Source organism: Raphanus sativus, unplaced genomic scaffold, assembly GCF_000801105.2.
Source record: "Raphanus sativus cultivar WK10039 unplaced genomic scaffold, ASM80110v3 Scaffold0606, whole genome shotgun sequence".
Taxonomy (NCBI): Eukaryota; Viridiplantae; Streptophyta; class Magnoliopsida; order Brassicales; family Brassicaceae; genus Raphanus; species Raphanus sativus.
The window spans coordinates 18,969-34,077 of NW_026615924.1; the positions used below are offsets into that span (position 1 = coordinate 18,969).

The 15,109-nt window shown below is 42.1% G+C and overlaps 1 protein-coding gene across 1 annotated transcript; it reads left to right on the forward strand.

The window, feature by feature from the left end:
• Nucleotides 1-1,287: 1,287 nt before the first annotated feature.
• On the forward strand, nucleotides 1,288-11,522 carry LOC130502611 (uncharacterized). The gene is made up of 7 exons (XM_056997359.1): nucleotides 1,288-2,647; nucleotides 2,921-2,979; nucleotides 8,712-8,907; nucleotides 9,349-9,986; nucleotides 10,116-10,887; nucleotides 11,041-11,166; nucleotides 11,224-11,522. The coding sequence occupies exons 1-7, from the start codon at nucleotides 1,288-1,290 to the stop codon at nucleotides 11,520-11,522; spliced, it is 3,450 nt and encodes a 1,149-aa protein (XP_056853339.1).
• Nucleotides 11,523-15,109: the final 3,587 nt, after the last annotated feature.

Here is a 15,109-nt window from a genome sequence, read left to right on the forward strand (position 1 = left end):
CCGACCCTTGTTCCTTCTGGATTTGAGAGCATACTTCTTCCAAGGTTGGTAGCTTTTCGGCCCTCAGCAAGTGTTTAATGAGGTCGTTGTAACCGGGGTTCATGGTGAGGAGCAAGGCAAACACCTTGTCTTCTTCTCTCCGGTCTTTAAGTATGCTTGGGTCCACAGTACATGGCCTCAGCATCTCCAACTCAGCCCACAAGGCTCGGAACTTGCCGAAATGCTGGTTGAAATCCATGTCTTCTTGGTGGAGTGAGCTAATGGCCCTCTTGACCTCAAACACTCTACTCAAGTTTGATATGTTGCCATACACCTTCTGAAGAGTGTTCCACAACTCTTTGGGAGTCTCACAGTAAGAGTAAGCTTCCAGGATTGGTGCGTCAAGGCTGCTTTGGATGATAGACAACACCAAGAGATCCTCCTGATCCCACTTGTCTTCGGTAGCAACCACAACTTCAGTACTGTCCCCTCCTTGGACAGTCTCTTTAGAGGGCTTGTCTTCTGTTATGTGAGAACAGAGACCTCTTCCTCCCAAGGCTGTTTTAACAAGCCTAGACCACAAGAGATAGTTTACACCAGTGAGTGTAACCGGAATGGAGACTTTGGATGACTTTTCCATTTTTGGCAAATTCTGGAGTGGTAAGTGAAGAACACTCAAGAACACAAAGAAATTTTGCTAAAAAAGGAAAGTTAAGAACAGAGATTATGCGGAAGTGAAAAAGAAATTAAGGTCTCAAGAGCAAGAGAGCTCTGATACCATGTAAGAATTAAAGATTAAGAGTGAAGATTGATGAGAATGAGTAACTAAGAGAGTGAGGTTGAGAGAATCCGAGAGAGAGTTTAGTGAAGTGGTTTCATTGTTTCTATTCACTTAACTTCAAATGGTTCACATACAACATAGATATATCGACATTCTGAGCATAAGAGAACAAAGGAGAAAAGCATAAACAAATGAGAGAGAGAGAGAGTCGCCTGGTCTTGGATAGCGACCTCTCATGAACGGCTCCAAGGCAAGAGTGAAAACATTATTAAACTCTTGCCGACATCCTCCTTCTTGTCTTTACTCTCCAACGTCTCTCTCTTCTTTCAAACACATCAGAGGCGACTTGGGAAGGATCTTCTTGCTGTTCAAGTCTCGTTTACAAGTTGTAGTGTTGCCTTGTCTCACAAGTTGTACGGCCATACTTGTGTTCCAAGGTAACACCACTTCCTTGTATCATTTGAATCTCTTCTTCTCCTCTGATTACTCTTATGCTTCTACGCTTCATCTCAACATTGACTGCACGCATGACTACTTTGATGGATCATAGACTAGAACACTTCAGGGCTGAGGTTGTGCACTCAGATCGTGAGAGACCTAGAAGGACTTCAGATCGATCTGCTACAGAAAGTTACTATAGCCATTCAAACCGATCCATTGGTACTAGAAGAAGGAGGCGTGACCAGGAAGAAAGGCCAAAAACCAGTGATCCTCTTGGTGGTCTGAAACTGAAAATTCTTGAGTTTAAAGGCACTGCTGATCCAAAAGAATACTTAGAGTGGGAAAAGAAGATTGAACTCGTGTTCAATTGCAGAGACTACACTGCAGAGTATAAAATGAAACTTGCTCCTACTGAGTTCAAGGAGTATGCTTTAAGTTGGTGGGATAACTTGGTTACAGCAAGAAGAAGAGCTGGAGATTTTCCTGTTGAAACCTGGAACCAGATGAAGGTAATCATGAGGAAGAGATTTGTACCGAGCCACTACCACAGAGAGTTGCATTTCAAGCTCAGAACACTGTCTCAAGGAAGTAGATCAGTTGAGGAATATTATAAGGAAATGGAAACCCTTATGCTGAGAGCTGACATACAAGAAGACAGAGAAGCAACAATGGCCAGATTCATGGGTGGTCTAAACAGAGACATCATGGACAGACTTGAAGTTCACCACTACGTTGAGATGGAAGAGCTTCTGCACAAGGCGATTATGTTTGAACAGCAGTTAAAAAGAAGAAGTTACAAGTCTAGCTATGGAGCCAGCAAACCACACTACCAGAAGGACGAAAAGACCAGAGAATCCAGACCATTCTCCAAGCCTAAAGTGGAGGAACAAAGTGTTAAAGGAAAGGAAGTAGCCACTGCATCCAAATCCAGAGACATACAGTGCTACAAGTGTAAAGGATATGGACACTATGCCAGTAGCTGCTCCAACAAAAGGGTAATACTCATCAGAGAAAATGGTGACATTGAATCCGAGGAAGAGGTATCTGAGTCTGAAGAAGAAAGGGTGGAAATGCCAACTCGTGGAGAGTTACTTGTTACTAGAAGAACACTGAATCTTCAAGCCAAGACTGATGGAAATGAGCAGAGAGAGAATCTGTTTCACACTCGCTGTATGGTTCACGGGAAGGTTTGCAGCTTGGTTATAGATGGAGGAAGTTGTACCAATGTTGCAAGTGAAACCATGGTGGAGAAACTTGGTCTGAAGGTCATAAAAAGACCAACAGCTTACAAGTTGCAATGGCTTAATGATGAAGGAGAGCTAGAGGTGAAGCACCAAGTTAAGGTACCATTGTCTATTGGGAAGTATGAGGAAGAGATACTGTGTGATGTCTTACCAATGGATGCTGGACACATACTGCTTGGAAGACCTTGGCAATCCAACAGAAGAACACTTCATGATGGGTTCACAAACAGATACTCATTTGAGTACAAGGGGAAGAAGACTGTTTTGGTTCCTTTAACACCGCAGGAAGTTCATCTAGATCAGATAGCCTTGAAGAAGAACAGAGCGTCATCAGAATCTAAGAAAAAGCAGCAGGCTAATATATTGCTTCAACCAAAGGGAAGTTCTTTACCTCACTTGCTGATTGTTTTTAAAGAATGTTTACACATAACAAAGCCAGTGCAGGATCTTCCTAGCAAGATACAATTTCTCTTGCAGGAATTCAAAGATGTTTTTCCAGAAGAAGCTCCACAAGGACTGCCACCTATCAGAGGAATAGAGTGTTGAGATGAAGCAATAAAAGAGATAAGTATGATAGCTAAGGATGAAGAGAAGCACCCGGAGTGATCAAGAAAGCACAAGTAGACTTGTCCGTACAGTTTGGTCTAAGAGAGACCTAACGTAGCTTAGAAGACAAGGTACTGGTTATCTTGAGAAGGAAGGGACCAAGTTGACATTCAAATAAGAAATGGTATCGACAAAGGAGCAGAGAGACGTTGGAGGAAAGAGTCACGGGTGAGAATAAGAAGGAGGAGACCGTTAGCACCTGTCACTGTCCAACAAGGCTGGACGAGCCCCTGCGCAAGATCAGAGCTATTTCTTTATTGTTAACTCTGTCAACTTGCCTTATTGTATTGTAATCTCTTTGTCTATTTAAAGACTTGTAACATGTTCTAATATTATCAAGAAAAGAGTTTCATATTCTCTTTGTCTCAATACTCTCTCTCGCCATCTCTCTTTACTCATCAATGTCTCAACTATTCTCTCCTTGATTCTCTTACACTATCAATTCTCACATGGTATCAGAGCTTTAAGCTCCTGAAACCTGTTTCTTCCGCAAACTCTTTGATTTTTCTTTTCTATTTTGGGTAAAGTTCATCTTGTTCTTGAGGTGTTCTTCCTTTTTCTGTTCCAGAATTTGCCAAAAATAGCAAAGTTCTTCTTTTACTCAAAACTTCTTGTTCTTGATGGATTCTACTGGTGAACACTCACGGATGGTGACCATTCCAGTTACTCTCAAGGGAGCTAACTACCTACACTGGGCGAGGCTAACTAAAACCGCTCTTGGAGGCAGAGGACTCTGGGAGGTGGTTGAAGAAGGCAGGAGCAACAAGAAGAAGACTGTCCTAGGAGAGGATGGCAAAGAAGTGGTGCAAGCTGAAGCTGATGACAAGAAGCGAGTTCAAGAGGATCTCCTGGTCTTGTCTATCATCCAACACAGCCTTGAGGCATCAATCTTGGAGTCTTACGCCTACTGTGAGACTTCAAAAGAACTATGGGATACACTCCAAAAGGTGTTTGGGAATGTATCCAACATTAACCGAGTGTTTGAAGTCAAGAGGGCTATCAACAACTTGTGTCAAGAGGATACTGAGTTTGATAAACACTTTGGGAAGTTCAGATCTCTATGGGCAGAGCTGGAGATGTTGAGACCAGCAACCCTTGACCCGGATGTACTAAATGAGAGAAGAGAGCAAGATAAGGTCTTTGCCTTGCTATTCTCTCTTAATCCCGGGTACAATGAGTTGATCAAGCACATACTGAGGGGAGTGAGTCTCCCATCTCTGGATGAAGTGTGTGCTCAGATTCAAAAGGAGCAAGGCTCAGTTGGTCTCTTTGGAGGGAAGAAAGACCTGGTGATAGCAAACCAAGCAGAAGGTGTTGCTAACAAAGGCTACTTCAAACCTGAAGACAAGAAGGTGTGGGTGTGTGACCACTGCAAGAAGAAGGGGCATGGGAAAGACAAGTGCTGGTTGCTTCATCCTCATTTGAAGCCACAGAAGTTCCGGACTAGCACCAATGAAGCAAGAGCTAACTACTCAGGCGACATAGGTGAACCCGGAGCAGGCAATGGAGGAGAGAAGGCTCTAGCTTCCAGTTCAACCAGCTCAACCGTGAGGAACACTCAAGATGAGACTATCAGGCGCTCTGACATTGAAGCTCTCATCAAAATCCTCAAAGATAACTCTGGTAACACTCTTGGTACATCTCTCCATGCGCTTATGAGTAATGTCTCTATGAATGCTTTAACTAGTTCTAAATTGATAAAACCTCTAGTTATTGATTCAGGAGCAAGTCATCACATGATTAGTGATGTGAGCTTGATTAAAAACATTGCTCCTGCTCTAGGACATGTGATGATAGCTAATGGAGATAAGATACCAATTAAAGGCATAGGAGATCTTAAATTGTTTAACAAGGATTCAAAAGCTCTTTATATGCCTAGCTTTGCCTCTAATTTGTTATCTGTGAAAAGAGTGACTAATGATTTAAATTGCAGTGTTACATTCACTCCTAACCAAGTGTACTTTCAGGATATTGAGACTAGTAGGTTGCTTGGCAATGGTGTGACTAAGGGAGACTTGTACTTGCTTGAAGACACCAAGTCATCATCCGATTTATCTACTGCTTTAAACTCTGTTTCTGATTTCCCTAAAGATGTATTGTGGCATGCTAGATTAGGTCATCCTCATTCTCGTGCTTTGAACATCATGTTGCCTAGTATTTCTTTTAAAACTGATTGTGAAGCTTGTATCTTAGGGAAACATTGCAAAACAGTGTTCCCTAGTTCAAGTAAAATTTATGAAAGTTGTTTTGATTTGATTCACTCTGATGTTTGGACCGCACCATGTGTTTCTAGAGAGCATCACAAATATTTTGTCACATTTATAGATGAGAAGTCTAAGTACACATGGATCACCTTATTGCCATCCAAAGATCGAGTCTTAGAAGCTTTCATAAACTTTCAAAATTATGTCACTAATCATTTCAATGCTAAGATAAAGATATTGAGATCAGATAATGGAGGGGAATATACAAGCAATGCGTTCAAACAACACTTAGCCAAACATGGGATGATCCATCAAACTAGCTGTCCATACACTCCACAACAAAATGGTGTAGCTGAGAGGAAGAACCGGCATCTCATGGAGGTAGCTAGAAGTATGATGTTCCACACCAGTATGCCTAAACGTTTCTGGAGTGATGCTGTGTCAACAGCTTGTTATTTGATCAATAGAACTCCCACCAAAGTTCTGAAGGATCAATCTCCTTATGAGGTACTGAATCACACTAAACCTTCTATTGAACATATGCGTGTGTTTGGTTGCCTTTGCTTTGTCTTTGTTCCAGGTGAACAAAGAGATAAACTGGCACCAAAGAGTACTAGAGCTGTGTTCATTGGATATTCTCCTCATCAGAAGGGGTATAAGTGCTTTGTACCAGAGACCAGGAGGGTCTTAATCTCAAGGGATGTGAAGTTCATTGAATCCAAGGGTTACTATGATGGGAGGAATTGGGAGGATTTGGAAAATCTATCTCAATCTGCTTCAGATAGAGCCAGCAATCTCAAGAAGGTTATGGAAAGCCTTGGCATCAGGATACCTAGTGAGAGGTCAACCGGTGTCCAAGAAACAACACCAGAACCAGAAGGGTCCGGAGGTGATGATGATAGCTTGGAAATCACTCACCTTGATCCTGAAGGGGAGAATCAAACTGAACCACATCAAGAGGATAGTTCAGTGAGTCATGATCAAGCTGAGCCGCAAGCTCAAGGGGAGCAACATCACAACACTCAAGAGGAGACAGTTGTGAGTACAAGCCAGCAGCATAGTGAACCAGTGATACCTGAGGATAATCCACAGCCAAGAAGGAGTTCTAGGATCAGACAACCAGCATCAAACTGGAAGAACAACAGAGTCTACTTCAACTCTCAAGCTGTAGCACATCCAATACAAGCAGTGTGTTCTTTAGCTCAGTATCCGCAAGAACATGTAGTGTTTATTGCGGAGTTGGATCAGGAATACATTCCTAAGACCTATGAAGAAGCAATGGAGCATGCTGAGTGGAGAGAATCAGTGGGGTGTGAAAGTAATGCTATGATCATCAATGACACCTGGTATGAGTCAGAGCTACCCAAAGGCAAGAGGGCAGTAACAAGTCGCTGGATCTTCACTATCAAATACAATGCTGATGGTACAGTAGAGAGGCGCAAGACAAGATTAGTTGCAAGAGGCTTCACTCAGACTTATGGAGAAGACTATCTTGATACCTTTGCGCCAGTTGCAAAACTCCATACAATCAGGATAGTCTTATCATTGGCAGTGAATCTAGAATGGGATCTCTGGCAAATGGATGTGAAGAATGCATTCTTACAAGGAGAGTTGGAAGATGAAGTGTACATGAAGCCACCTCCTGGTTTAGAGCATCTAGTGAAGCCTGGAAATGTACTTAGATTGAAGAAAGCCATCTACGGTCTGAAGCAATCACCTAGGGCCTGGTATCACAAGCTAAGCACCACACTCAATGGGAGAGGATTTAGGAAGTCAGAAGCTGATCACACCTTGTTCACTCTCACCAGTAAGAAGGGAATCATTGTGATCTTGGTCTATGTGGATGATATCATCATCACTGGCAGTGATAAAGAAGGGATACTTGCAACCAAGACATATCTCAAGTCATCATTTGATATTAAGGATTTGGGAGAGCTCAAATATTTCCTAGGCATTGAGATATGTCGATCCAAGGAGGGATTGTTCTTATCTCAAAGGAAGTATGCTTTGGATTTGCTAAAAGAGGCTGGTGATCTAGGAGGAAGAGCTGCAAAAACCCCACTTGAAGATGGGTATAAAGTGATGCGTGAGGGGGAGATTGATAATCAACCATACACTGATGTCAAGCACTATAGAAGAATGGTTGGAAAACTTATCTACCTCACCATAACAAGACCAGATGTGTGCTTTGCGGTTAATCAAGTGAGCCAACATATGCAAGCTCCCAAGATGCATCACTGGAATATGGTTGAAAGAATACTAAGGTACCTAAGAGAGGCACCAGGACAGGGAGTATGGATGGGATGCAACAAGAGCACAGAGATAGTAGGCTACTGTGATGCTGATTGGGCAGGAGATAGAGTTGATAGGAGATCAACCACTGGATATTGCACATTCATTGGAGGGAACTTGGTAACCTGGAAAAGCAAGAAGCAAAAGATTGTGTCATGTTCCAGTGCTGAAGCTGAATACAGAGCCATGAGGAAGCTTACAAGTGAGCTTATTTGGATCAGGAACCTCCTCCAAGACTTGGGCATAGAAACCTCATCTCCAATCACCATGCATTGTGACAATCAAGCGGCCATACACATAGCATCCAACAATGTGTTTCATGAGAGGACTAAACACATTGAAGTTGATTGCCATAAGGTGAGGCAAGCGGTTGAGCAGAGAATCATCCTTCCATGCTACACCAGAAGTGAAGACCAGCTAGCTGACATCTTCACCAAGGCTGCAAGCTCTAAGGTCTGCGAGTTCATTCTTTCAAAGCTTGGACTTGTGGACCTTTCATCTCAGTAATCCCCTCGCCATTGAAGTGTTCTACTCTTTCCTTGATATGTTTTTGTCCCACTGGGTTTTGCATATCAAGGTTTTAATGAGGGAATGCTTCATGGTCTTCCAAGCTTGACTTGTTCCACATGGTCAAGCTTGAGGGGGAGTGTTGAGATGAAGCAATAAAAGAGATAAGTATGATAGCTAAGGATGAAGAGAAGCACCCGGAGTGATCAAGAAAGCACAAGTAGACTTGTCCGTACAGTTTGGTCTAAGAGAGACCTAACGTAGCTTAGAAGACAAGGTACTGGTTATCTTGAGAAGGAAGGGACCAAGTTGACATTCAAATAAGAAATGGTATCGACAAAGGAGCAGAGAGACGTTGGAGGAAAGAGTCACGGGTGAGAATAAGAAGGAGGAGACCGTTAGCACCTGTCACTGTCCAACAAGGCTGGACGAGCCCCTGTGCAAGATCAGAGCTATTTCTTTATTGTTAACTCTGTCAACTTGCCTTATTGTATTGTAATCTCTTTGTCTATTTAAAGACTTGTAACATGTTCTAATATTATCAAGAAAAGAGTTTCATATTCTCTTTGTCTCAATACTCTCTCTCGCCATCTCTCTCTTTACTCATCAATGTCTCAACTATTCTCTCCTTGATTCTCTTACACTATCAATTCTCACATAGAGCATCAAATCGATTTTATTCCAGGAGCTTCTCTTCCAAACAAACCAGCCTATAGAACCAATCCTCTGGAGACCAAAGAGCTACAGCAACAAGTCACTGAGCTTATGGATAAAGGTCATATTCGTGAGAGCATGAGCCCATGTGCAGTTCCAGTCTTACTTGTACCAAAGAAAGATGGTAGCTGGAGAATGTGTGTCGATTGCAGAGCCATCAACAATATCACTGTAAAGTATCGATATCCCATTCCTAGATTAGATGATATGCTTGATGAGTTGCATGGTTCTAGCATCTTTTCTAAGGTTGATTTAAAAAGTGGGTATCACCAAATTAGAATGAAAGAGGGTGATGAGTGGAAAACTGCTTTTAAAACGAAGCAGGGGCTATATGAATGGTTAGTGATGCCATTTGGGCTGACTAATGCGCCTAGTACTTTCATGAGGTTAATGAACCATGTTCTTAGATCATTTATAGGTCATTTTGTTGTGGTTTACTTTGATGACATTTTGATCTACAGCAAGAACTTGGATGAGCATGTTGAGCATCTTAGAAAGGTTCTAGAAGTGCTTAGGAAGGAATCCTTGTTTGCTAATTTAAAGAAATGTACTTTTGGAGCAGATAACCTTGTCTTTTTAGGTTTTGTTGTGAGTGCAGATGGAATCAAGGTTGATGAAGAAAAGATCAAAGCTATCAAAGAATGGCCAAGCCCAAAGACAGTTGGTGAAGTGAGAAGCTTCCATGGTCTAGCCGGATTCTACAGAAAATTTGTCAAGGATTTTAGTACTGTGGCTGCACCACTGACTGAAGTAATCAAGAAAAACGTTGGGTTCAAGTGGGAACAATTCCAAGAAGAAGCATTCCAAGCCTTGAAAGAGAAACTCACCAATTCACCAGTTCTTTCTCTCCCTGACTTTTCTAAAACATTTGAAATAGAATGTGATGCTTCTGGTATTGGTGTAGGTGCTGTACTTATGCAGGAAAAGAAACCTATAGCTTTTTTTAGTGAAAAGCTTGGAGGGGCTACTCTGAACTATCCAACGTATGACAAAGAGCTCTATGCGCTTGTGAGGGCTTTGCAAACATGGCAACACTATCTCTGGCCTAAGGAGTTCGTCATCCACACTGATCATGAGTCTCTAAAGCATCTCAAGGGACAACAGAAACTAAACAAGAGACATGCTAGATGGATCGAATTCATTGAAACCTTTCCTTATGTGATCAAATACAAGAAAGGTAAGGAAAACATAGTTGCTGATGCACTATCTCGAAGGTATGTTCTCTTGAACACTCTTGAAACGAAATTACTTGGATTTGAGCATATCAAAACTTTATATGCCACTGATTCTGATTTTAAAGATATATATGCTTCTTGTGAGAAGTTTGGTCGTGGTAAATACTTCAAGGATGATGGTTTTCTCTTCTTTGAAAATAGACTATGTGTGCCTAACTCTTCTTTGAGAGATTTGTTTGTCAAGGAAGCTCACGCAGGTGGACTTGGAGGACATTTTGGCGTGGCTAAGACACTGAACGTAATGCAGGATCACTTCTATTGGCCACACATGAGGAGAGATGTAGAAAAAGCTTGTGAAAGGTGTGTCACTTGCAAACAGGCTAAGTCCAAAGTCCAAAGCCACGGTCTGTATACTCCTTTACCCATTCCTTTGCATCCATGGCATGACATTTCAATGGATTTTGTTGTTGGATTACCTAGGACTAAGACTGGAAAGGATTCTGTGTTTGTAGTCGTTGATAGGTTTTCTAAAATGGCTCATTTTATTCCATGTCATAAGACTGACGATGCTGTGAATGTTGCTAATATGTTCTTTAAAGAAATTGTTAGACTTCATGGAATGCCTAGGACAATTGTTTCTGATAGAGACACCAAGTTTCTTAGCTTCTTTTGGAAAACCTTGTGGTCTAAGTTAGGAACTAAGCTGTGTTTCTCTACTACTTGTCATCCACAGTCTGATGGACAAACTGAAGTTGTCAATAGAACATTGTCTACCTTGCTGCGTGCATTGATTAAAAAGAACCTTAGGACTTGGGAAGAATGTTTGCCTCATGTAGAATTTGCTTATAATCATGCTAGGCATTCTGCATCTAAGTTCTCTCCATTTGAAATTGTCTATGGTTTCAATCCTTTATCACCTTTGGATCTAATGCCTTTACCTTTGAGTGAAAGAGTTAGCTTGGATGGACAAAAGAAAGCTGAACTTGTTAAGCAGATACATGAGAAGGCCCGGATCAATATAGAAAACAAGACCAAGCTGTACGCTAAGCAAGCTAACAAGGGAAGAAAAGAGATGATCTTTGAAGAAGGAGACTTAGTTTGGATACACCTGAGGAAGGACAGATTTCCTAACGAAAGAAAATCCAAACTCATGCCTAGACTAGATGGTCCTTTCAAAGTCATCAGGAAGATCAACAACAATGCCTATCAACTCGATCTCCAAGGTAAGTATAACGTGAGCTCAAGCTTCAATGTTACTGACCTAGTTCCTTATCATGCAGATGAAACGGATTTGAGGTCAAATCCTTCTCAAGTGGGAGAGGATGATGTGATCTTGACAAGCAATGGAACTAAAGATATGGAACAGCTTGAACCAGAGCTTAAGGAAGTTGAAGAAAGAACCATGGAGCAGCTTGAACCTGAGGAAACAAATGGCAAGGACTTAGAAGTACCAGTTGGTCCAATGACTAGATCCAAGCAAGCCAGATTCAATCAAGCTTTCCATAAACTCTTATACACTATCCAGGGCAGTCTAGAGTGTGCTTATCCAACTACTCTGGTTGTGATTCAAGCCGTCTAAGACATTCATCAAGAGAGGTGTTGTGACTTGCACTCTTTTCCTTAGTTTGGTTTTGTCCCATTGGGTTTTCCAAACAAGGTTTTTAATGAGGCTTGGACACAACACTTATACGATAGCCTCTTGATGAAACCATGCCATTTCTCTTATTTTCTAGTCTATTTTCGGATTTAAAACTTGGTCTTTATTTATGTTTTCAAGGGAGCCTTTGTTTTAAGTATTTTGTGTGTTTCCAAGAAGCTGTGCATGTACAGACTTCTTGCCTATATATTATGGACGAAAATCATGAATAAAATCATCAAACACTTTTTCTATTAAAAATTCTCTCTGAATCTTGTTTGATCAAAGCTTGTTTAAGTGTTATTCGGATCTTTGATCCTTACCTTGCAAGCAAACCTTGAGAAAATGTAAAGATTAAGGAGAGATTAAGAGGAGATTATGATAACCATTGTGAGAATTCAAGAGAAAGAGAGAGGAGTTCGCGAGAGAGAAGTAAAGAAAGAGGAAACTGTTTCCTTGATTCATTTGGTTAACATCACACATACATAAATAGCTAAATCGACATACAAGGAGAAATAATAAACAAAGAAGATCAGACTGCGCAGACTGGTCTTGGATAGTGACAGCTCAGGAACGGCTCCAAGGCAAAGAGAACATGTGATCTTTATATTAAACAACTCCTGCCGACATCTCTCCTTTGTCCTGACCTTCCAACGGCATTCTCCTTCTCCTAAACCTTCCTAGACAAGTTACTCTTTACTTCCTTGTGGCGGTTAGGATCATTTGAATCTGAGAGAGGCAATGCACATACTTGTAGAACAAGGCATCGCCATCCAAGCTCATCTTTGATATATCTGATCTTGTTTATCTCCTTATGCCTTCATGTCAACACTCCCCCTCAAGCTTGACCATATGGAACAAGTCAAGCTTGGAAGCCATGAAGCAATCCCTCATTAAAACCTTAGCTTGGCAAAACCCAATGGGACAAAAACCAAGCCAAGGAAAAAGAGTAGATCACTTCATGGAGGAGAGATCAGTGACATGAGAGGTCTATGAGTCCTAACCGTGGATGGATGAACTCACAGACCTTAGTGCTTGCTGCCTTTGTGAAGATGTCAGCAAGCTGCTCCTCACTTCGTGTGTAGCATGGCAATATCACTTTTTGCTCCACTGCTTGTCTAACCTTGTGGCAGTCTACTTCAATGTGTTTGGTTCTTTCATGGAAGACTGAGTTGCTGGCAATGTGTATAGCCGCCTGGTTATCACAATGCATAGTGATTGGTGAGGTAGTCTCTACTCCCAAGTCCTTAAGCAGTCCCTTGATCCAAATCAGCTCACTTGTGAGCTTTCTCATGGCTCTATACTCTGCCTCAGCACTTGAACATGAAACCACCTTTTGCTTCTTGCTCTTCCAAGTCACCAAGTTGCCTCCAATAAATGTGCAATAACCAGTAGTTGATCTCCTATCAATTCTGTCTCCAGCCCAATCAGCATCACAATACCCAACTATCTCAGTGCTCTTGTTGCACCCCATCCATATTCCTTGTCCTGGCGCCTCTCTTAGATACCTTAGTATCCTCTCCACCATGTTCCAATGATGCATCTTGGGAGCTTGCATATGCTGGCTCACCTGGTTGACTGCAAAGCACACATCAGGTCTTGTGATAGTGAGATATATCAGCTTCCCTACCATTCTTCTATAGTGCTTCACATCTCCATAAGCCTTGTCTTCAATCTCCCCCTCACGCATCACTTTGTATCCATCTTCTAGTGGTGTTTTAGCAGCTCTTCCGCCAAGATCACCAACTTCTTTTAACAAATCCAGAGTGTATTTCCTTTGAGACAGGAACAACCCTTCCTTTGATCTGCATATCTCAATCCCAAGGAAATACTTGAGCTCTCCCAAGTCCTTGATGTCAAATGTTGCTTTGAGAAACACCTTGGTTGAGTCGATCCCTTCTTTGTCACTGCCTGTGATGATTATATCATCCACATAGATGAGTATAACAATGATCCCTTGCTTGCTGGTCAGAGTGAACAAGGTGTGGTCGGCTTCAGATTTCCTAAAACCCCTTCCATTCAGTGTTGAACTCAGCTTGTGATACCAGGCTCTTGGAGATTGCTTTAGACCATATATTGCTTTCCTCAATCTCAAAACATTTCCAGGCTTGACCATGCTTTCCATTCCAGGTGGTGGGCGCATGTATACTTCATCTTCTAGCTCTCCTTGTAAGAATGCATTCTTGACATCCATTTGCCAAAGATCCCACTCCAAATTCACAGCAAGAGAGAGCACAACTCTTATGGTGTGTAACTTTGCTACTGGCGCAAATGTTTCTAGATAATCCTCACCATACACTTGGGTGTAGCCTCTTGCTACTAGCCTGGTCTTCTTCCTTTCAGGTTTCCCATTAGCTAGATACTTGATTGTGAACAGAAGCATGCTGGTCACTGCCTTCTTGCCTTTGGGAAGCTCACTCTCAAAGAAGGTTCCATTCTTCTCCATAGCCCCCATCTCATCTTCTACTGAGTCTCTCCATTCCTTGATTGCCATAGCCTCCTCATATGTCCTTGGTATGTAAGCCTCATCAAGGTTGGTAATGAACACTTGATGATCCTTAGGGTATTGAGCTAGGGAGCATGTTGCTTGAGTTGGATGAGCAACTGCTTGGCTGTTGAAATATACCCTTGTGTTGCTCCAGTTTGATGGTGGATTCCTGACCCTTGTGCTTCTCCTAAGCGGCTGGACTTCTTCTATACTTTCAACTTCATCAGGTACAGCCTCTTGCTCTTGTACTGATGGCACACCTTGATTGTTTTCATCCTGATCATGAACCTCTTGCGCTTGATCAGTGTGTGTTCCCTCTTGAACCTCTCTTGTTTCATCTGATCCCTCTTGACCAGTGTGAGAACCCTCTTGATTCCCCCCTTCAGGATTAGGATGAATAACTTGCTCACCCTCAAGAATCACTGGTGCTGATCCCTGACCCATGTTGATGCCAAGACTCTCCATAATATGCTTCAGGTTCAGTGCTCTATCCGAGGCTTCTTGAGATAAATCTTTGAGATTCTCCCAATCTTTCTCCTCAAAGTAGCCTCTTGATTCAACAAACTTCACATCCCTGGACACCATGACTCTCCTAGTCTCTGGTACATAGCACTTGTACCCCTTTTGTGTATTTGAATAGCCAATGAACACTGCCTTGATACTTCTTGCCTCTAGCTTGTTTCTGTGCTCACCTGGCCTTAATACAAAACACAAACACCCAAAGACCCGTAAGTAATCAATGGATGGTTTTCTTTTGTTCAATACCTCATATGGTGTGGAGTCCTCAAGCACTCTTGTAGGCGTCCGATTGATGAGATAGCATGCAGTCATCACAGCATCACTCCAAAATCGTTTAGGCATGTTGGTATAGAACATCATGGATCTCGCCACCTCCATTAGGTGCCTGTTCTTCCTCTCAGCAACTCCATTTTGCTGTGGGGTGTATGGGCAGCTAGTTTGGTGAATGATCCCATGTTTAGCTAGATGGCTTTTGAATGCTTTGCTTGTATATTCTCCCCCATTATCTGACCTGAATACTATG

Bases quoted from the DNA above. Each gene is read 5' to 3' on its own strand.
- LOC130502611 (XM_056997359.1), top strand. From the start codon at position 1,288: ATGACTACTTTGATGGATCATAGACTAGAACACTTCAGGGCTGAGGTT. The intron at 2,980-8,711 runs ATAGAGTGTTGA...ATCAATTCTCAC, and splicing joins GACTGCCACCTATCAGAGGA to ATAGAGCATCAAATCGATTT. The intron at 9,987-10,115 runs GTTCTCTTGAAC...AAATACTTCAAG, and splicing joins ATGCACTATCTCGAAGGTAT to GATGATGGTTTTCTCTTCTT.